Source organism: Argiope bruennichi, chromosome X1 (assembly GCF_947563725.1).
Source record: "Argiope bruennichi chromosome X1, qqArgBrue1.1, whole genome shotgun sequence".
In the NCBI taxonomy this organism is placed as follows: Eukaryota; Metazoa; Arthropoda; class Arachnida; order Araneae; family Araneidae; genus Argiope; species Argiope bruennichi.
The window spans coordinates 75,402,874-75,426,066 of record NC_079162.1 but is presented as its reverse complement, the minus strand read 5'-3'; the positions used below and the strand labels follow the sequence as shown (position 1 = coordinate 75,426,066).

Here is a 23,193-nt window from a genome sequence, read left to right as displayed (position 1 = left end):
TCTCCATAGCAACCATATGATAAAATAAAGAAGGTCTGATACTATATTTACAAGTTTATTAAAATTCAAGAACTTAACAGATCAAAATTAATTATGGGATTATTGTTATCAATGTTGGTGCCCATAATAATCATGAATTTGTTTCTATTACCTTCTAGTATATGTTACCGACGATCACGAACTGACAAACAAATAATAAATATTTGTTAAAATTGAAAATTTGACTTAAATTGAATATTAACATTTTAATTTTAATTTTGAGAAAAATTCCAGACAATTGGACAGAACATACCTGTAGGCGATAGACTTGTTTTTCTTCTTCTGCAGTAGGCCTCACAGTCCAACCGGTAGTTCTAAAAAAATTAAGATGTTATTTAAGGTCAAATGAGAAAATAAAAAAAATTTTTTCACTGATAAAAACATTAAAAAAATAAATAATAATAATAATAGCTTAATAATAAACTAATTTCGTTATTTTTCTTTACACACAAACACAAAAGCATCAGCAACATATATTTTAACGGATCTGAAAAATAGCTGAAAGATGGCGAGATATTATATTCATTATACAGTAGCGGAATAAAGAAGAGCCAGCTAGCCAGCCAGCTTTATTCTGTTGTCGGTCATCGTATATGGAAACTAAAACTAATATCATAAAAGTAATAATGTATATTAAAAGGCTGTGAGCTCAAACTTTTTATAAAAGATGATCTACGTTTAAAATTGTACATTTTAAAATAATCCGGATTCCAAATTGTGATAAATGCGCAAAATATTAATCAAGAAATATTTGACATTTTCTGTTAGCGGGTCGTTTCAATATTTAGATGCTCTCTGCTTTTCTCTAAACATCAGTAATAGTATTTATTTTAGTTTTGTGATACTTAAAAAGCATCGTTAAAATTACAATTGATTTTTATTTGAAGTATGACAAAATATTACAAGAAAATTTCCGGCAGAAGTTTTCTTTCCATTTTTTCAAATGAAAAAAAAAAAAAAAAAAAAAGAGAATTCAAAATTTTGTGGGAAAAAAAAGTGAACCTGAGCCTAAATTAACATTACTCTCAATGGAATAAAACTGAAAGATTTGTTGTATGAGCAAAAGAGATAAAATTAAAGTGGTCTTTCATTGTTTGAAAAAAATATTAACTCTAGAATTAAAATTTATATCTTTCTGACCGAGAGTAAAAAATTAACAACATTTTATTTCTGTATTTTTTAAAATCAATATATAATATTTCTATTATCAAAGCTTATTATTCATGAATACACATCAAATGCTATATCTCTTTATTTTAGTAGTTTATAAATAAGTTGTGCATTTCATTCACTGATAAATGTAAATAAGTTTCCTTTCATCAACTTAGTTTCTATATAAATGCTTTTTAACAACGAAAGATTTCATTATATGAAGACACATGTACAGGATAGAAACATGACACAGGTTTGGAACAAAATAAGTTGAATTTCATAAATAATGAATTGTAAACATAAACAGCGAGAAATTAAATAAGTATAATTAATTGAACAATAAAATGAATAAATTTTTACAATAAGCACTTGAGATGGTATAAAAATATTGTAGAATTATTATATGAAAGAAAATCAGCCTACCACAAAAGTAATAAAAATTCGATTTTGAAAACGCTGAAAGCCGCATTTCATATGAAATGTATCAAGTCTCAGGATATATATGTGCCACAAATGTGGAACACAAATCGCAGAATATTACTCAAAATGTTCATTTATTTATTCTATATATCTTTAATTTTTGTAATTGAAACATTTTTACGTAATTATTATGTAACGTAACATTTTACGTAATCATATATTTTGTGGCTTCAAATATGAATAAAGATTTGACATCAAGTATCATTATAAAAATAATTATTCCATAGGATATTTTTAAAAGCAATCAGCAAACTAATTGAAAATTTATATTAGAATTTTTTTGATTAAATACAGCAAAAAAAATCAATTAAATTGACACAGAAAAAAAAAAACATCTATCAATCAAATGCATTTAATGGAATAGTAAAAATAATAAATAAAATTTAAAAGTCATTAGAACACATCTAAATGAAATTTACCAGAAACAATACCTAAAGGTTCAAAATAGATATAGATTTAATTCTTCCCAAAAGCAAGACAACAGTGCTTTAGTTCATAAAAAAATTATTAGATAAATCATGATTATAAATAGTAAAAAGTAAAGTAGATTTTACATACAATAGGATACATATAACAGACAAAAATGTAAATTATTAGTTTTTAGTTGTATAGTATAAAAAGTGATACAAGGTACAATAGTACTCACTACAGTTGAATAGAAAGCACTTAGTTAACACAAGTTACTTACACTCTAGGAGGAGGAGGAGAACCTTGTGAGGTTTCCAATATATCAGAAGAAATCTCATCTTTATTTTCTAACCACTGTTGACACAAGCCATACATTTGTTCATCTGAGTCACGTCCAGTTCCTATCCATTGCCATTGCTGTTGTTTCTCTTTATAATCCAAAAATGGCACAAATGTATCTGGAAGAATATCTGCAGGAACGAAACGATTTTTTTATATGCAATTCAAATAACTAAAATGTAGATTATTTGTAACAGAACTGAAGGTAAAAAGCATTTCTGAGTAAAAAAAAACTGTTCAAAGCTAATTTTTAAAGAATATCATGTAAAACATTCATAAAAAATTCAAATATTAAAGAATAAAATGCATTTATTTAGAATGCAATATTTTTGTTCTCTAATATGTAGAACAAAATAACTTGGAACATTACCAAATGAATGGTCTCATGTTTACAATGCAGCAAACAATTATATTTGAAAGTCACATTTGTAACAGCGTTTTTGGGAGTTTATTTCCTGTGAATACTTATTCATGCCATTTATTTGTATCATAAAATAGATCAGAAAACCAATAGTGGGAATTTTAGAAAGGATATATATATATATATATATATATTCTATTTCAATTGCTACTAAATTTTGTACTATTCTTTTTAGATGGAATCATTAAAGCTTAAAGTATCATTTTACTGTAAGAGACTAAAACTTGTGTATACATAAAAAAAAAAAAAAATCCTGAAACATTGAAAAAAATTACTCATTCACCAATAAAGAAAATATCAGATTGTAACTAATGATATCAAGCTCAAAATGCTTGCATGGAGTGAAAACAATTTGACAGCATTAATCTACAGACAGTCTAGAATGAACCATACTTATTAAGTACTGAAAAGGATTTCAAATGAGAGCAAATTTATCATACCTTTCCTTCAAGTTTTAATCTTTCAATTATATTATAATAAACGTATATTTCTGCATATCTGTGAGCAAGTTCAATTCAAACAGTAACAAAACAAATAAGAGCCACCAATGAGCTTTTCAAAGCAGACAAATAAAAATAGAAGAGAAGCAATTAAAAAAATATTAAATCAATTTGAACACACAAGCAAGACTTAATAATTGCTAATAAACTATCACATATTTTTCATACACTTTTTATTTCTATCTTTTATTTAAATTATAAATTTTTTAAATCAATGCATTTAAAATAATACAAAACATTTGTTTTTGTAAAAGCAGTGAACCAATTAGTATATTATACAGAGACTGCAGTCTGTATGATATAATAATGACTGGGATACTCTTCTTTCTATTTGCTAATTGAAAAATGTTGTTTCTGACTATAAAATTCTGAACCACCATGAGTACACATGGATGCATTTAAAAGGAAATATTGTAAGAAATATTTATTTATAGTTTGATTTAGCCATAATTAAAATTAATGGCCAAATAATAAAATAGAAGCTAATTGTTATTTATAAAACAATTAGTGCTCTTAAACTCAAATTACTAGATGAATTATTGCAAAATATTTAATTAAAGTCAAATTTATAAAAATTCAAAAGTCGATAGAAGGACAATTATCATATCTATTTTACATCAAATGCTTCTTTGATGTGGCATATGGTTATCAATGATCGAATTTTGAACTTCCTATTCTGGCATCATAGAATTTATAAGGCTTCTGATTTATTTTTATTGAACTGAAAATCACTTTTCAACTCATGAAGAAATCAAAGGGATTTAAAATGTTTTAGTTCGGTGGCATAGGAGATACCATATATACTTTAAGAAACCTGGCAAACAAGTTGAATAAAACATTAAAGTGATATTTACTGTTTCCAAGCATTCAGACACTTTGATATATCTGAACACTGACTTCCATTAAAAAAATTGACCCAATAGCACTTTCATCATATGTAGCTTTAAACCCCATACATATCAAATTGCCATTGGATAATGCGGATTGCCCAGTACCTTTTAAAGATTATAAAATGAATAATATTTCTATATGTTGTAGAAATTTTATTTACTCTTATATAAGCTTTCTATAATGATTAATAATAATACTATATATTTTTGTACAAAAAAATTCTGCTGTAGGGTTTTCTTATTGCATCCATTATCTGAAATTTAAACAATTTAACTGAATTTAACAAAAATTTGAATCTAATTTTATACAATCATTTGCAGATGACTTCGAGATTATTTCTTCAAAAACCAAGGATACTATATTTTAAAAAAAGATCAAACTATCAATGATATTTTCAATATTGATCTATGATAAAATAACTTTTATAAAACTAGAACTTTTAGTTGTCTATAGCCAAACCATCATAATCAAATAAATCTTCTTATCTAATTACTCCAAAAACTTTTAAGAGAATTTAAGAATTGGACCAATAAGCTTAAAACATAATTTCAATTACAAATAATTTAGAATCAAAATTGAAAATCATTGTAAGTCCTTATTTTCACGAACAGATTACACATGTTATGACAGACAAGAGCTATTTAATAAAATTTAGCATGCCATGTCTATGACTAATTTTTCTAGCTATAAAAAGCTTGCATCAAATGTGAAAAAAAGAAAAATCACTTATTCACAAGTGATAATTATTTATAAAGAAAATTTTGTAAAAAAATACCATCTCTAAAAGCTGAAATGTAACTCAACAAGAATTAATTCTATTTACTTATTAAGTCTCCAGCAAGAAATTTCAATGCAGAAGATACTAAATCAGACCACGATTCTTGATAATGCAACCATTCAAATAAAGAAGCAGTAGGACCACCCTGCCAATTTTTAACTTTTTCTTCCAGCTAGAAATTTAAATAAATATATCATTATTTATCTTATAATTCTTTAAAAATAAGCAGAGAATATTCAAAATATAATTTTTTTTCTTTTTAGACGAAAAGAATATTTTTTAAAACGAACCATACAGTTTTACTTAAGAGGTTTTATAATAAGATTTTAACTATACAATCGATAATGAACTATAGAGAATTAAAAATGCTCAGATTTACTAAATAAATCACAGAAATAAAATAACTTAATTCATTTTACCTTTATCTTATGACTAGTAAGTTTTTATTATAGAAAAATGCAAAATTATAATTTTTCAATAAAAGTAAAGTCACATTTATACATTTTTTAAAAACAATAACTTATTTACAAAAAAAAAAAAAAAAAAAAAATCATACTTTAAACTAACACAAAAGTGAAAATTAATGCAAATATTTCACAATTTTAATTTCAGTAATCAAACATAAATGGAAATTTAATTTATAGTCCTGCATAAAATTAGGTACTATATTTTTAATTACTATAACTTACTTTCACTGCAGACATTTTCATCTCAGCAGTTTCACAGAATATATCTCGAATCAAAGCAAAGAAACAAGTTGGATATTGGTGAACTTCAGGTGAAGGGGATGGTAATCTAACATTAAACAAAAGAAAAATTACATAACTGCAGCAGAAACTATAAGCATAATTTAGATTATATTCAACAAAATTCATTAAGAGGATTTTTTTTAAAAATCAATAAAGATGCAGCTGCTTCAATATGACGAAGTAAATGGTATATATCCTAAAGAAATTTATGATAAAATACAGAAAATGGTGAATTTTTATTAAAAAATAATAAAAAGCAAATAAAATAAAACAAAAAAAATAAATAAAAGGTAAATATTTTAAGGTAATTCTTAAATATTAAAAAGAAAATCTATGTTTAGTAATATGTATTGGTTTAAACACATAACATAGGTTTAACACTAGAACTACCAAGACCGTCATTTTGACGGTTTTCCAATTTCCTGCTTAAAAATTTTGATATAATTTATGTATTGTTTTAGAATTTATGGCGACTTTTAATGAAATATAAGAGCAATTACATATTCCTATTCAGTTTTCACTCAGCCATTTTAACTTCCATAATTAGTATGACCTATACTTATTTATACCAAGATCCGTCAAAATGATGGCTTTAGCAATTTCAAAGTTTATAATATTTAAGAACCATCTATGCAATGAAGAACATCAATACATATTTACATTCATTTATATATCGCTTTCAGACATTTCCTCGAAAAATTTGAATTATATTTTGCACATATTGTCCGAAGAACTCTCTAGTGAATACAGTTGCTGCAGAAAGGAAGCTTCCTCCCAAAAATAAGAACGGAAAGTACTCCAGGGAAGTTAAAAGTCTTTGTGAACGCAAATCTTGCCAAATTCGATTGCGTAGCAAAGACAGGGCAATGTACACATGTAATGCATGCAACAGGTATGCAGGCATGTGTTCATTTAAGATACAAATTTCCTTGTAAAATAAGTGCCTCATAGTTAGTTGATTCAATATCAAATGTTATATCCTATAAATAAATGAAAGTACTGTTTTATATGGGTTTTTTTATTAATAATTAATGAATTATTATATTAAAAGTCGCTTTTTTTTTTAAATTTGATTCTTTTATTTACATGAACTAAGCCAAAAATTAAAATGAAAGCCATGATGATCAAAAACCCATCAATTTGAAATGTGTTCTGAAACTAGGTATATATTTAACATCGGTAGTTCTAGTGTTAAAAAAATAATATTAAAAATAACATATATTACTTGATATTTTGAGCATTATCTTCAACTTGAGTATCTTCTGGATCGTTCTGAGAAGATACAGGATCTGACTGAATTTCAGTTTCTTGGATAGATGAAGTAACTGCTTCAGAAATATTCTCAGAAACACATTCAACAAATGGTTCCTCTTTTATAACCAAATTACCAAATGGAGAAGGTGAATCGTTTTCTAACGATTCGATGTTAACAACAGAACTCCCTTGTTTTCCTGAATTATCAGATGTTTTCACTTTTTTCTTGACTGCACTGTCACCTAAAAAGACAAGAATCTTATCGGAGAGGGAGAGAGATAGAGAGAGAAAAGACAAAATGTAAAATAAGCAAAAAATTTGATAACATTACTAGTTGATTAATAAATTTTTAAAGTATAAATTAAACAAAAAGCCTTTTTTCAGCATATAATTAATGGAAAATATAACTGAGATTTTGCGAAAACATAAATGAGATAAGGAGAGTATTTCAAGAAACAACAATGCGAAATGTCATTTCAGTAATTCATAATATCACACAATAACACTTTATATTGAATCCTATAATAGTTTCATAGCAAATAAAAGCGGAAAAATTTACTTAAAAAAAGAAACGGGCACGAAAGATAATCATTTTAATCAGTTAAAACTGAAAAATATTTAAAATTTTAGAAAAATGTTAACTGATAATCGTAGCAAAATAAAAGTAAGAATTTTTATATAGCATGTTCCTTTCAGTTACCAATATAGTTCTTTTCATGCAAATAATTTTTCAAAATAAGAGTTTGAGAGCCTAATTTATATATATAAAAAGATATTTAAAAATCATTACTCATCATATAATATATATTATGATTAGGGATTCCAATATCGGACCAAAAGTTCAATAGCAGTATTCGGTATTTTTTAGATCTTAATACCGGGATGCCAGTTTTAATACCTGTAGTAGAAATTTTAGAAAAAGAAAGAAAACACAGGTGTTTCTTTGTTTTATTTACCAGTTTTATAAGAGTGTAAATATCACAAAAATAATTTGTAACTTATAAATTATAACAGTATATAAAGAATCACAAAAAGTAAAGCAACATCTTATTTATTTAAATCACAAAAAAGTGTAAATATCACTATTCAATTTGTGGTACTAATACAAATTTTTGAAATATGATCTTAAAAAACATAATGCATCAATTGTACTGTCATTATGCTTGGAACGTAATTTTGTGCAAAAATTACCAGCTGTCGAAAATGCTATTTCGGCATCTACGCTAGTTTGGTGGTACTGTTATACTCTGTTTCACCCTAACTTGGCAGTAGTGTATATTCTAGGCATGCCGAATCACAGTCGTTGTCTGGGGAACTGGGTTACTTTAAAGTACAAAGTTACTAGGAATGCAGATCGCTGGCGAAACTTTATCTCGCAAATTTTTCGCCAAATAGTAAATATTTATTTACGTTATTATATTATCACTTTATTGGAGAATTAATTGTTTCCTTATTTTCATTATTTTTTCAATATTATTGATACATTATTTTAATAAATCATTAATGTTATTTCATTTCGCTTCATCTTTTCTCAAAAGAAAGCCCTAAATCTTTCAATATTCGGTAAAGCGTAGTTCGGCTAATGTTTTTCGAAAAGATATCTGTATAATCGTTCACATCTTTTAAAACTATATCTAATGTTGGGATCTCATTTCTACGAAAATATGCATGGATTTTTCGTCAAATACAAGAAAATGTAAAATCATCATATTTTACAAGACCTGAATGTTTACCTACTGAGCCTGGTCATTTCTTTCCAGGGGTACTTAAAGGACTGGATGCCTTTATTTATTTTTTCAAAAGGAAAACTGTTTATTGCGAAACACCTGTAAGGTGCGAAACTTTATCGACGAATTGATTTATAGAATCTGAGGGTTTTCTCGGAGTCGAGAATAAACGTTTAATATGTTTCTGCATGCTGCACTTTTTGTTGGTTTCACTCGTCTTGAAGGTGTGCACAGCGTAGTCGGTGATAACACTTTCTCTTTTTCAGACATTTTAGAAGTGAATAAAAATAACGAATCGAATAAATATTCAACAATCAAAACTAATAACTACTAATGTGATTATAGTATCAAAAATATCAGCTGGTAAAAAAGCGAGAATAAAAAAGTACGAAAGATTATAGTGGTTGCGAACTGAATGAAGCTGAGTTGGCGGGTACGTAAAAGAAAAGCGCGCCAAATATTTGACCTTGAAGACCGGTTCTAGCCAAAGTGGAATTCATTATGTCAATCTTTTAGTTTTATTCGTCCGCTTTATTTACAAAATACTTAACAGATAAGCACTTCTAACTTGAGAATAATTTTGAATACATACTGATAAAAAAAGGATTTCTGTAATTTATGATATTATTTGATAAATTTCTGCGCATTTTAACTATTTTAAAATCGGAATAGTTGGGGAACTCTTTCCCAACGCGGAGCATCACATTTTCTACCTTTTACAATACTGCCAAGTTAGGGTGAAACAGAGTATAGCAATGCGCGATATACTTTTTCCAGGTATTTACCACTAAATCCCTCATCTTCAAATAAATCGATTTCTCGTCGGATGGTTTTGGATATAACTAATTTCTGTACTGTATTTTGGCTAGTTGAAATTTTTTAATTTATTGCTAATTCTAATTTTTGTTCAAGAGACAATTCCTTTTCACTATCGACAGTAGTGTCATCATAATCTTCGTTAACTGTACCGAATTCTTCTGAATGTGGATAGGTTTGTGGGTAAAAAATTTTAAGAAAATTTACTATAAACTTCATCAGATTTGAATTCGTTAGTCTCTTTTCTTCTTTTTCTTTTTTAAAATCATTATAATTATGTAAATACCGTAAGACATTTTCTATTTCGGTAGGCCTTTCTTCTGTGCGATTTTTCAATGTAATATATAATTCTTCAGCTAGTGATGTGGGCTGTTCTTTCATTGACAGCAAAATGAAATTTATTGTTGCATTAGCTGTTAATAAATTAAAATCTCTCCGACATAATGCATCAACAGCCAGTTTTATTGGAAGTAGAGTTGATACAGTGCTGGATATTAAGTCGAATTCACTATCTGAAAAATTAATTTGCAGGTTTAAGTCCATTATTGCTTTTTGGATTGGATTTCTCAGTTTCAAAAATCCTTCCATTATTAGGAGTAAATTGTTCCAACATGTTTTAGAATCTAATATTAACGTATATTCTGTTTTATTTTCAGTTAGTATATATTTTTGTAGGGGACCGTTTAAATACTTAACAATTATTCGAACTATATAAATTATAGGAAGCAATTCTTCATGGGTTAATATTTCATCATCTTTAACAATATCGTCTTCAACAATTACATTGTTATTATTTTAATTGTCAATATCACTCTCACTCTCTACAAAGTCGGAATCCGAAGTTTTTATATCCGCAGTATTTGGATTCTTCTGTTCTTTATTATTATTATTATTATTATTGGTATAATGCATCTATTACTCTTAATTGAATTCACCTTTGACCTTGGATTTCCCCCATTAGATACTTTTTAGTTCAATTTTTCTTTCAATTGAAGGTAAATGTTGTGTTATTTCTGACGGCATTTTATTTTGACTCAAAATTTCTTATTGATATGTGTAGCCAAAAATGATAAAAAAGCTTTCAGGAATGGTACGAAGAAAATCTTACATAATATCATTAAATATTGTGACAAAGAAGCAGAAAACGGGGAATTAAAATATCCTTGAAAAAATTTAATAACATACAAAAAAGAAACATTTTTAATATAAAAAAGATCTTTATTATTTTGTAAAAAAATAATTACCAAATTTTAAGAACAGAAATTTTTCATTTATTCTTCATAATTTAATGTTTATGTCCCTTAAATTAAATAAAAATTGCTCTGAAATATTTTACAGTGCATTAGTACCTTTTTCCTTCTGTATTACTAATTATCTGTAATGTTTACGTCTCATAAAACCGCGAGTCTTCATTGTTAAATATAAACATTTCCTCCTTTCACCTTTCCCCTCACCCGTATTTTGTCGAATTAAACCCATCCTAACGCATGTGCAAAAGCGCGGGTTTTACAATCCGTTGTCAAACAGAATTTTATCACTTTTCTTGATTGTACGATGCAACTTTGTATTCGCAGTCTAATTAATTTCGCCCGTTAGGGAGACATAAAAACAAAAACGTATACTATTTTGTTGTGTTGGCGATCCCTGGACATATAGTGGAGACAATTTAAAAAATTTCTATTAAATACCCCCCAAAAAAAACAAAAAAAACGGTAATTAATTACAAAATTGTGCACCTGGCACAAAATACCGGTATTCGATATCCCGGTATTGCAATCCCTAATTATGATGGAACATGTTATAATACATCATGTTACTTTTGTTTAATGAACTGAAAAAATTATTTCATTTATGAAAAATCAAACTTTATCACATTAGAACTCAAGGTAGAAATGGAAGTATTTCATTTCTTATAAATTTGTTTTTAAGTTAATTCAAAATTAGGCTGCTTTAAATAATTCTTATGTATGCCTTACATACCACTTCTATTAGCATGCCTCTTCGCTAAGTTGCATCGCGAAGTTACACTCTTCAAATCCAAGTGAGATATAACCAGTTTAGGATGATCCTAAAAATATATTATATAAAAGAAAGTGACATACTTATTTTATTAGACGAATAATGAAAAAATTATAGTGAATTAATTTATCACAAACCTTACATAGTTAGTTTTCATTTCTAACTACACATTTAAACTGAGCGAAACAATGCAACACCACTTATTTTAATTCCGTGAATGGTATGGTGAGTTTTGATTTCATTTAATGTAAAGAAAAAGAAATTCCTGAATTTTTTTTAAATTCAGATTTTTTTTTTCGGAAAAAAATTTATAATTTCAGTACATTTTAAAAGCATTTTCAGAAAATTAGCCCACCTTCAAAAACCATGAAATCTAATAAAAATCTTGAAAAACCATAAAAGCAAATTATCAACTGCCTATAATAGTCTTCAGTCCTCCACAGCTTAAATAATTGAGAACATTTTAAGTCTATGTTACAAGAATTTCTAACTATCAATGAATGATCAGTTTTTGAAACTGTGGACAAAAAATGTATCCTCTGTTTAAATTTAAATCAAGTTTTCTGAAAATTTCAATCATCGATATGCATATTGATAGAAAGTGTTGCACATATAACAAATAAATAAATAGAAATTAAATCATAATAAATCTTTTATCACAAAACAGCTAAAAAATTTATATGGAAATAATATTAGTTAATTATTTGTCATCCATTTTCAAATAAGAATAAAAAATGCAGCATTCAAGAAGTCAATTATAATCACACAAATGTAAATTAAACATCTATAGACTATTAGCTAAATAATAACTCTCATGGATGCCTAGATTCCAAAGGTTATCATGATAGCTTTTAAGTGTGATGTTACATTACAGGTTTACAAAAAAGTTTGTAAATTGTATCAAAAACAAAGCAGCAAAACTAGTATTTTTGTTAAAATATTTTAAGAAAAAATTTTAAATCTAAAAAAAACAATTGTAAGCAACAAAACTCTTTTAAATATTCAGATGACTTATTTTTAGAAATGATGTATGAAAATATAAGAATGAATGAGATCCCTATAAAAAAAAGGCTACATTTTAAGTGAATAAATGCAAGTATTTTGAGTAAGTATTTTAACTGATTTAAAAAAAATGTAAACAAAGAGATGAATTAGACAAAAATGACAATGAGAAAAAATATTTTGAATAGTATAACAAGGTCTCAAGACGAGCATTTTACATAATCTTGTAAAAATTTAATACAGTATTAGCGGTTTGAAAAATTATATCATATATTATAAAAACAATCAAGAGATGCGCGAAACATGAAAGAAGATAAATTTAAAATAAATATGATCATAAGCTAGAGTAATTAAAAACATGAAGCTAAAGTCAAAATAACATCAATGATTCTATGATCAGGCTCAGCATTTAAAAATTCACTGACTTTAATTTTAAACAAAAATATTTAATTATAACTTTAATTATATTAAAAGTAAAAATAAGACTGGAGCTTGCAATTGGATAACTATCGATTTTATCATGCTACATAAATATACTTATCAGTTCAACAAAATTTTCATACTGTGACAACTACCGAGAAACTCCTAAATACGTCTAATAGAAGCTATCTACATCATCAATAGTAAAGTAAGCACTGATGTCTAATATTATAGTAATCAAATTTAGTTGTTGAATCATCCTACAGATCGCTATATTGAAGGAAGTTATATTTAATTTACAAAGAATAAAACGATTATTTTAAGTTGAATAATAAAATAAAAAGTGTTTATAAATTTTATTATATTAATATAAACATGTTATCGTATTTGTGTATGAATTATATAGAGCAGAATAAAAAAATTTTTTTTTATGAAACAACAGTTAAAATTCAGTTATGCATAAAATCACGAGGACTTCCAAGCTGGTTTATAAAATCTTATTTTGAAAGGCATTTCTTTATAAAAGTGTTTTTCACAGAATAAGTGACTTTTTTTAACTTCTCAATTATTTTACAAGATAAGTATTTTCTTTGGGTCATAGTCACTCAAATTTCTAATCATGATCCCAAAGTTTGCTTTCAAGAAAGAAGTATGTTAGCAATTAATAAATAAAATAAAACGAGGAAAAGCAACTAGATACCGAGATTCGCCGCACGTTAAAAAAAAAAAAAAAGTGTGGCCTTGAAGGCACATGTTGAAAATTTTTGTGGAAACCTACATTGTGAAATTTTCAAATTTTAAGTTACTTAATTGGTATATAAAAACAATTTAACACATTATTTTTTTTATTATCAATGTTGAAAGCAAAAATATTTTTTATAGCAGATGAAAAACATGATAGAAAATAGGAAGAACAAATAAAAACGTTTTATCAAATCTACTTATTACCAACCATTCACCAAAAAATGCTTCAATTACAAATTATTTTTATTTCATCTAATCAAGTTTAATTTCATGGTTAAAAAAGTATCTTTTTCCCTAATATTAATGAAACATATTATTAAAAATGCTGGTAAGTTTCAGAACCAATATTATGAATAATCTAAAATGTAGAATTTATAAAAACTTACGGGATAATACAACATTCTTTCTTTATGAGTTAACAACATCTCTCGATATCTTTCATCAGACACTTCAAACAAGTCCATGGGATGATTAAAAAAATACCCAGAACCTAAATAATATAATTAATATATATAATATATAAATTGCAATCTATCAGCAAAAAAGATTTAATCATGGAAAAATTCTTTAAGAAAAAATGATTTAACATGTTCATGGATGTGAACGCCATAACGTTTTGGTGACAGTGTAAATGACATGAATGCTATAACATTCAAATTTATAAACCTAATTAACATACATTCAATTCTATGCTGGTTTAAAAAAAAAAAATATTACGTTCTTTAAAGCTGCTGTCTTTTCAATTTAGTTTTTTGGTCCTAATGTCCACTAACGAGTCACTTTAAAAACAAATTATAGAATGATAGCTATGCTCGTGAAAATTGAAAAATAATTTCAAGAGTATGTTTGTTTTCAAAGTAATTATCAAATTCGTACTTAAAAGTACAAATTACTATATGTCTCTCTCACACACAGAAGGATAATAAGGATGTTATGATAGATAAAAAATAAATATTATTTGAAACATGCTAAACAGCTCGTTTTCGGTGTTTCAGTCTTTAAAATAATACAATATCCCGTTCTTCTTGTTTTATACGCATTGCATTGACGTAAAATAATAATAATAAAAAGTTCAAAGATATTTTTTATATATGCCCGTTCGCGACAAGTCATATGAAAAGAATTTTCCCTTTTCGGTAGAATGTGATAGGATTTAGATGTCAGTTCTGCTTCGAAGTGTAAATTCTCCCGTTTTGACCAAAAAGATTCAAAAATAGTTTAGAGAGTCATTAGAGTGGAAATTTTCCATTTTATCTGAAGTAAAAATTACAACTTATTACAATTATTTCACTAAATTAAACTTTTTTGATTATTTAAAGTTAAGGAAATACAGTACACTCCCGATTATCCGCGCCTGCCACACAAAGTTTTTTTTTTGGACTGATTTTTTCAAAAAGGTGCAGTTTTACAGTTATGCTTTTGTAATTACATAATACATTACAGTATTAAAACAGTACATATGTATTAATTTTTCTGTGTATCCTTGATGCCTCTCGTAAATACAAAGCACTTTTTTGTTTTCATTAACAAAATGCATTTTAGGTTAGTTTTGAGTGATATACTAAAATATTAAGCGTTAGTTAAACATTTCCTGCTGTTTATTTTACGTTTTATTGTACATAAAACGATTTTTCAAAGTTGGAATGACTGTTTTCTTTTTTGCTATACGCGTTTTTAGCTTTTTTCGGATTATCCGCGATTTTTGTTATCCGCGGCGGTAGCGCCACCCAATTCCGCGGATAATCGGGAGTGTACTGTATAGTTATGGAGTGAGTAAGAGTAATACACTAAATTTTTGGAATATTAATATAGCAGTGTGAGCGGCATAAATGGTGAGAGTGAATATGGCATTTACTAATTATAATAAGAAGAAATAAAAGCTTTGTTTTAATTCAAGTCGACAACTTGTAATTACGTTAATTATTTTTCTTATTTATGAATCGTATATATCGTGTTGGATAAGTAAAAAGGTATAAGACAACGGTTTTGCTATTTCATACTATATATCATTAACTCATACATAATCCTGTCCATTTTCTGGTTCTGTCATAGTGAGTAAGGTCATGAACTGAATTCTGAGCACAATTACAAAATTCAATCTAATTCTTATAATAATATTTATGCAAAAAGTGTGACTTGACAAATATATTAATGAATTAGAGATGAGATTGAAAAAGACCGGACAGCTGCCATTTTTTTTTTCAATGTCAGATGAAAGTAAATGGAGCGCGATGAAATTTCTTTGAACTGAATAATGCACCAACAGCTGAAGTGAAGTCTTTGAAGAACTAGTGAATTAGGGAAATTATGATTGGGGAATATAGAGATAAAAATTTAATTTTCACAATAAACCTCCATCAGTGATTGCAACTGGCAAAATGAAACTGAAGTCCTTATTGTTTCAATCAGTAATACTTCATACATTTTCATGAAATATGAAAATTTTAGCCACTTTCAATTAATTTCAAGTTGATGAACTAATTACATCGAATAAATGACTGATTCAATCAAAATTAAATTCATGTGTTTCTAATGAAGACGAAGAAATTGCATCCTCGTTATATATCTTTTTCTCTTCATATGAAACTCTTGAATTTAAATAATATAATAATAATAGACTAACTGATATTCACGTATAAGCACTTTTAAATTTTATGAAAACAAAATGTGAAAATGCAAGAGAAATTCCGAAAATGATCGACTGCACAAAGAAAAGTTTGCGGGCTTTGAGAAAGTATTAAAACCCTCCTCATTAAAAAAACACCGAACTCGAGATTTTGATGAATCTTCATGTTTCAGACCCGAACCCCGAGTCCGAAAAACGCATTTTTGGAATTTTGTCAGTTTGTCTGTACACACAACTCAAAAAAGCTTCGAGTTACATAGATGAAATTTGGCAGATGGTCTCTACTCTGAGATTGTAGATTTCTATCAAATTTTTACTGAAATAAAACTAATATGATAATCACAAAACGAAGAGAGCTAGATCCATAAAATTTAATATGCAGATTTAAGATCTGAAGTGTAGATACGTATCAAATTATCTCCAATTTGACAGTCTGAATTTCATAAACATGTAAACGCAATAAATCAAAAACACAATGACTTATATATATAAAATTTGGTATGTGATTTTGTAGCTATAATCGAAGTTGCGTGTCAAATTTTGGTTTTAATCGAAGAACAACAACAACAACAAAAAAAACAACATCCAAAATACACATTCAGTTTTCTGACATTTTGGTATTAACCATATCCGAGTGATTAAACACAAAGATCTCACTTTGATAGGTAATTCTGTAATTATTGTTCGCTAATGGCATATGATTAATAATACACAAGAGCATTTTATTTAAGACAGAAATATAAAAGAGACAACCCCTAGCTTTATTTTATATCATGCAAAAGAAAATTAGATACAAAATCCCGAAAGAACTTTCAATAGAATCAAAAGATGTTCCCATATTTAAAGAACTCTTAACATTTCTAGAAAAATAAAAAGCTGTTCTTTTGTAAGTGGACAGAAATTATCCAAACAAAATCAATGATGAGAAAACCTCCACATTCCAGCATCAAAATTCTTTTAAGGTAACAAAATTGTGAAAAAAAAAAAAAAAAAAAAAAAAAAAAAGGTTTAATATGTGTTAAAAATCTGCTCCCTGCACCTCAGTGTGCAAAATTACTAAAATTACCTCATCCCCTCCCCCCAAAAGACCTAATAAGACAATATGAACTCTGAGAAATATGTCTATGTAAAAATCAAAAGAAGATGGAATGTATCTTTTTTTTTCTTTCTTTTTTTTTGTATACTTGAAATGAATCATTCTAAAATAATTTTTTTCAGATAACTTGGCAAAATGTAAATGACTGAAAGGCTCTGAAAGTTGAAACACTTCAGTCACATCTTGTGATGAATCAGAGATAATAAACAAATGAAACGAATCGTTATAGACGATTTGAAGTAATATAGAATTATCTAATTAGATGTGAATCGCAATCCACACTGAGGATCTTTGATGCTGAAAATTTGTCACCTCATCATTTCAGCACTCATCGACGTAAATGATCTTCAAATCTCCAATACAATTCAGGGTAGCTTATCAAAATTAAGTGTTTTATTGGCGCCAGTGAATATTTCCTTGCAAAATAAGGTAGGAAAATTAATAAAATGTACAGCTGTATTCGATTAGGGGCAAAATGTAAATATTCTGGCGAAAACGAATCGTTATAGACGATTTGAAGTAATATAGAATTATCTAATTAGATGTGAATCGCAATCCACACTGAGGATCTTTGATGCTGAAAATTTGTCACCTCATCATTTCAGCACTCATCGACGTAAATGATCTTCAAATCTCCAATACAATGCAGGGTAGCTTATCAAAATTAAGTGTTTTATTGGCGCCAGTGAATATTTCCTTGCGAAATAAGGTAGGAAAATTAATAAAATGTACAGCTGTATTCGATTAGGGGCAAAATGTAAATATTCTGGCGAAAACGAGCCTTTCCTTGGTACTGTTTGGGGGAGGGGGTTAAATGAGAATTCCTTGATGTTAAAATACACATAAAAATTTCGTTTTTTGGATTAAACCCAACAAGACAGAACTTAAATGGAAAAATGAACATTTTCAGTTGCAATAAAAGTGGTAGTTCTATGGAAGGTACAGAGCTTCTTTTAGCCAAACATTACTTAAATATCACGGAAATAAAAATTCCGGAATTACTTAATGCTAATTGATTCATGATAGATTTGTACTTTATTGAATGCAGATGTCAGATGTTTTCTTTAAAATAATGATAAAAATCTACATAACAAATGAGGAATTATAATTCAGAAAAATAGATTTTGTTTGTGTTGGGGGAAAACAATTTAAAAGAAATCAAAACTAATAATATAGGTATGTACTTTTTCCTTAAAGATGTTCTACAGAAGTTACATTAAAATTTCTTAAACTTGAATCTCTTGGCATAAAAGATGGCAGTTGTTGCCTTAGAAGACTAGGGAAGAAGATCAGCTATGAAAATCCATATGAGATAAAGAGGAATGCAATAATGGGCGATACAAAGCAGAATTGCCATTCTATAAACAATCGAAATTCATTAGATTAATTAATTTATAAGTAACTACAGATTAGATTAATTAATTTATAAGTCAATTTATAAGTAACTACATAAAGATTTCCCAATATTTAGCGGCGTTTTAGAGATACAGAATTTTATTTACAATAGAATGAAACAATTAAAAATTATTTAAATAAAAAAACGGTAAAAAAAGTCAATATTTCTAAAACAGATAAATTGATACAACAGTTGCCTATCAAGCAGTGAAATAGGAAGGTCGGGTCGCAATTTTTACTTGTACAATATTTGATGCGGCATCACATCATGCTAATAAGCTGTCATTGAATGACTGTTTGAGATCGGATCCTGATTTTTATTCAAATTTTCTAAGGGTACTACGCAATTTTAGGCTAAACCGGATTGCACCATCATCTAACATTTGCCAGACCTTAGTACAAATTTGCATGAAAGATAAACATAAGTATATAGTTCAAAGTTCTCTGATTACACAGAAGTCCTCACGTTGAGGTGGAAAAATCAATTCTTCTTTTTAGAAGGATAATTTTTGAAGTTAATAGTAGCCTACTTCTATTAGCAGTTAAATAATGTGTTACTTTACAAATGGCAGAGAAGTCCTCCAAACGGCAGCGAAACATCAGATTAGTCTGTTGATGTTGGTTACTGGATTAAATGTCAAGATTCAGGAAGAAACGCTTTTTATTGCTCCTTGGATTAAGAAATCATGATGATAGCAGGGATGGTCATGAGGACATGGGTCAGCAATGATTCTATTTTGAAGAGTCCCAGCAGTAGATTTTGACGCTTATGTTCGGCTCGGGAACTAACAACACAAAAGTATTAGATATGACTGGTCAAAATCAAATCGATTTTCTAACTTTGGCTACAATAGGCCTAATGGAATTTATTTCTGCCAATGAAAATACTAAAAGATTCCTTTTACAAGTCACCAAGAAAATATTTGACCAAAGAGAACTTAGGGAGAAGAATGTTGTAGAATGAAAATTTATCTCCGCATGTACCAGAAAAGCAGCTGGATTACCTCTTAAATTCGGTTATGATGCTACACGTTTCTGACAAAGTAAAAAAACAAAGCAATATTTATCACCTTTGTCACTTCTAAAGTTAGAAAAATACTAGCGGAAAGTATAACATCGTCTCGACTTCAGCTTCTGGGAGCCTTGAAAGACGCTCGTTAGAATTCAAAAGTGCAAGAAATCACTAAAAAACACTGCAACATGTTACACAGGACAGATTCTAAAATAGCTCACTTTTAGATATAAAGGTTTCAAGAAATTGGAAACAAGTCATGCCACATCGAGTTTAGAATTAACAAGGCTGTACAATACTAAGTTTCATTATTCAAAAAAGGATAATCCTTTATACTCTTATATAGAGCATTTACTGATGAATCTATTATATAATAGAAAATTGTCTGTCATTTTTATACTCTGATGAGCTCATGAAAATTTTTTTTGTGAATGCCCAAAGCCAAATAAAAAAGAGTATTTACCAGAAATAAAATCAGAAGACACTAAAACAAACACTGTGTTGATATTAAACTCTAACACATCATTTTTTTTATCATTTAGTTAATTGCAGTAACAGATTTATAATTAGAGTTAGAATATCTAATTTTCTTTTCAGGAATGTATCAAAATGTACAAATCGAGGTAATAAAAGAAAGAGACCACTGACATTGGATGAGTTGTCAGAAGGAAGAAATTGTTTAACTAGTTTGAAGCATTATCTGCACAAATAACAACCATGAAATTAGGCGATGATATTTCTCATACATGAAAAACGTTACTTGTGTTTTGTATGTAGTAAAGACATCACGAGAGTAGGAAGTAGACACAGACATTCTCAACTACATATCCAGGTTAAATATTACTATGCTCAAAGGCAAGTTAACTGAAATAATATAAACTATTACCATGAAATATTTTCATCTTGTATCTTTACATTCGCCTTTTCAAGTTACACAAAAAACTTGTGCAGTCAAAGGAGAAATGCAAGTAGAAAAAATTGTGTACAATTGTATCATTTGCTTTAAAACCATTCTTAAATGCCTCGTCCCTCAAAAAAGATTTTGATGAAAGAAAGAATAACTCCAGATAAAGACTTCAGTTTTATGGAATGGGCCATTTTTCATAAAAAACAAGCTACAAAGAGAAGGTCCTGAAATTCTGACTTAAATTTGCATATCATTTGCCTTATAACAAAGACCATGCATCTTGAAATAATCAGTAATCTTAACTTGTAAAGCTCTAACAAAGTTTGAAAGGGGTAAATATCATAAGAATTTTTTTGATAACAGGTTTCACAAGGTGGGCACTTATAGAGCAATAGGAACTTTAAATAAATTGATTCGAGAAGGAAAGAAGTTCATATTTATCTTTTCTGCAGAAATTGAATTGTCTCTTATACTGCTAGAAATAAAAATAAGAGAGGTTTCTGGAAGAACATGCAGCAGGAAATTCAACTGCAAAAAACTGCTAACACAAACGACTGAAATTGAAGCAATTTTATATTCTCGTGCACTTGCACCTCCTTTCAACAGAAGTCGGTGATTCAGAAGTTTTAATGCTGAAGCATTTCTTAATAGGAAAATCAATAACAGCTAAATCAAACCATCTCTAACAGACATTGAAATGAATCCCCTTAATGTTTGGGGTCTCCAGATTAATAGGAAAAGTGGTGTTTCCATGTTTGAATGGTTTGCAACAAAGTTAAAAAAAAATTGGTTAATACTAAGAAAATCTAAAATTCGGCGGTAATTTTAAGCAGGGAATAAATTTTCCTACTTGCATATGGTTAATAGGAAGTATAATAGCAGTATACCTGGAATAGAATACATTTTTTTAAAATTCAAATATCCGAGAATCTTGCAATGAATAGTAACTGTCAAAAAATTAAGTATTATCTCAGGATTTGTAGACAAAAATTATTGTTTAAGAATGTTAGGCTATGTCCGTTTTCAAATGGTCATGTGACATCAAATATTCCACCCCTTCAGCAGAAGTTGAGAGGATTTGAGAAAATACAAGTGAGTAATCACTTTTGAAATCGAAAATCAAAATTATTGCAAATCTTTTTTCTTAACTGTGCATCACATATATCGTGTTGTCTTTATGTTGTATAATTTAAAAAGTAAAAGACAAGCTGTCCGCCATTTCATACTGAATGTCAATAGTTTTTAATTGAGACTTCGAATTAAAGATTTTTAAAAAATTAATAGCATAATAATAATAGCAGACAATTTAAAAATATTATGTATAGAGGCAAAAAGTGACTGAAAATTATTTCAATCTTGAACAGTTTTCTTTCTTTAAATTTACCTGGAAAACCAGGAGGAAATGTAGTTGTTGCTGTAATGCGTGCCATTTCCGAATTCAGAGATGCTCCATGATTTTGAAGCTGTCTTTTATATTTTCTATATACTTTAGGAGGAATGCTTTCTGAAAAACAAAACAAAGAAAATACAGATGTTATTATGAGAAGCAACATTCAATAAAAGCTAAAAATTGTAAATTATAAATATATCTAGCAATGTGAAATAATTCTTCAGTGAACATCTCATTGATTTTGTAATAATCTAATAATTTCCATAGAACTAAGATTGATGATTATTTACGAACTGAATAACTTTCATACGTTATTCGACTCGTCCAAAATTATATTATTATACAAAGAAGAAATCATAAAAGATTTTTTGGAGTGGGTGAAAGCACTTCGAATAAAAATAAAGCAAATATAATTACAACTATATGTCATGAAAGGAATTTCATGCTATAAAAATTAAACCAATGGAAAAATTAAATAATTGAAATAAGGAATCTGAAAAGCACATTAAATTTAGAATCGTATCTTAAATGTGCTGCGGCTTGTCCATTAGTGCTGCAAAGATGAAGCACTTAGTAAAAATACTTTGAAAGCTTGCTGCTTCCCTTTTGATCAAGTTCGGTAATTTTTTGCACTCAAGAGTTATATAATCAAAGAAGATGCATGAATCGACAAATAAAAGATATCTAGGATGGGACTGCAAACTGAATAGAATTGGGAAGCAACAAAATTCTCTCAGTACTCATGGCATATCAACTGCGAAATGTAAACCCTCTTATTAATTGCATAATCTCGTCGAAAAAAAGCTATGCTGATAACGTTCTAATACAATTCAGATGAAAATCTTTGGAAGAAATGATGAATTGTTATTAGAGGTCAATGAAAAATGGATGTTGCATAAATAATCTTGCACATGAATTATTAGATAATCAGTTTTTGGATGAGTGCTATCGGCTTGTCTGGGTGAAAAGGGAAGTGTTTGTGCGGTCTCTGTTATTTACTCATGCAGGCACGCCATTTCCGCATTTAC

At 28.0% G+C, this 23,193-nt stretch overlaps 1 protein-coding gene across 1 annotated transcript in view; it reads right to left on the bottom strand.

Moving 5' to 3' along the window:
* The window catches only part of LOC129958341 (nuclear factor related to kappa-B-binding protein-like), a 91,817-nt gene that overhangs the window by 25,004 nt on the left and 43,620 nt on the right, over positions 1-23,193 (bottom strand). Inside the window, exons 9-16 of the mRNA XM_056070761.1 lie at positions 22,160-22,279; positions 14,126-14,229; positions 11,535-11,622; positions 6,983-7,253; positions 5,698-5,803; positions 5,054-5,180; positions 2,360-2,549; positions 293-353 (exon numbers count right to left, since the gene is read on the bottom strand). Coding sequence (XP_055926736.1) covers positions 293-353; positions 2,360-2,549; positions 5,054-5,180; positions 5,698-5,803; positions 6,983-7,253; positions 11,535-11,622; positions 14,126-14,229; positions 22,160-22,279 — 1,067 coding nt within the window. The remainder of the gene's footprint in view (positions 1-292; positions 354-2,359; positions 2,550-5,053; positions 5,181-5,697; positions 5,804-6,982; positions 7,254-11,534; positions 11,623-14,125; positions 14,230-22,159; positions 22,280-23,193) is intronic.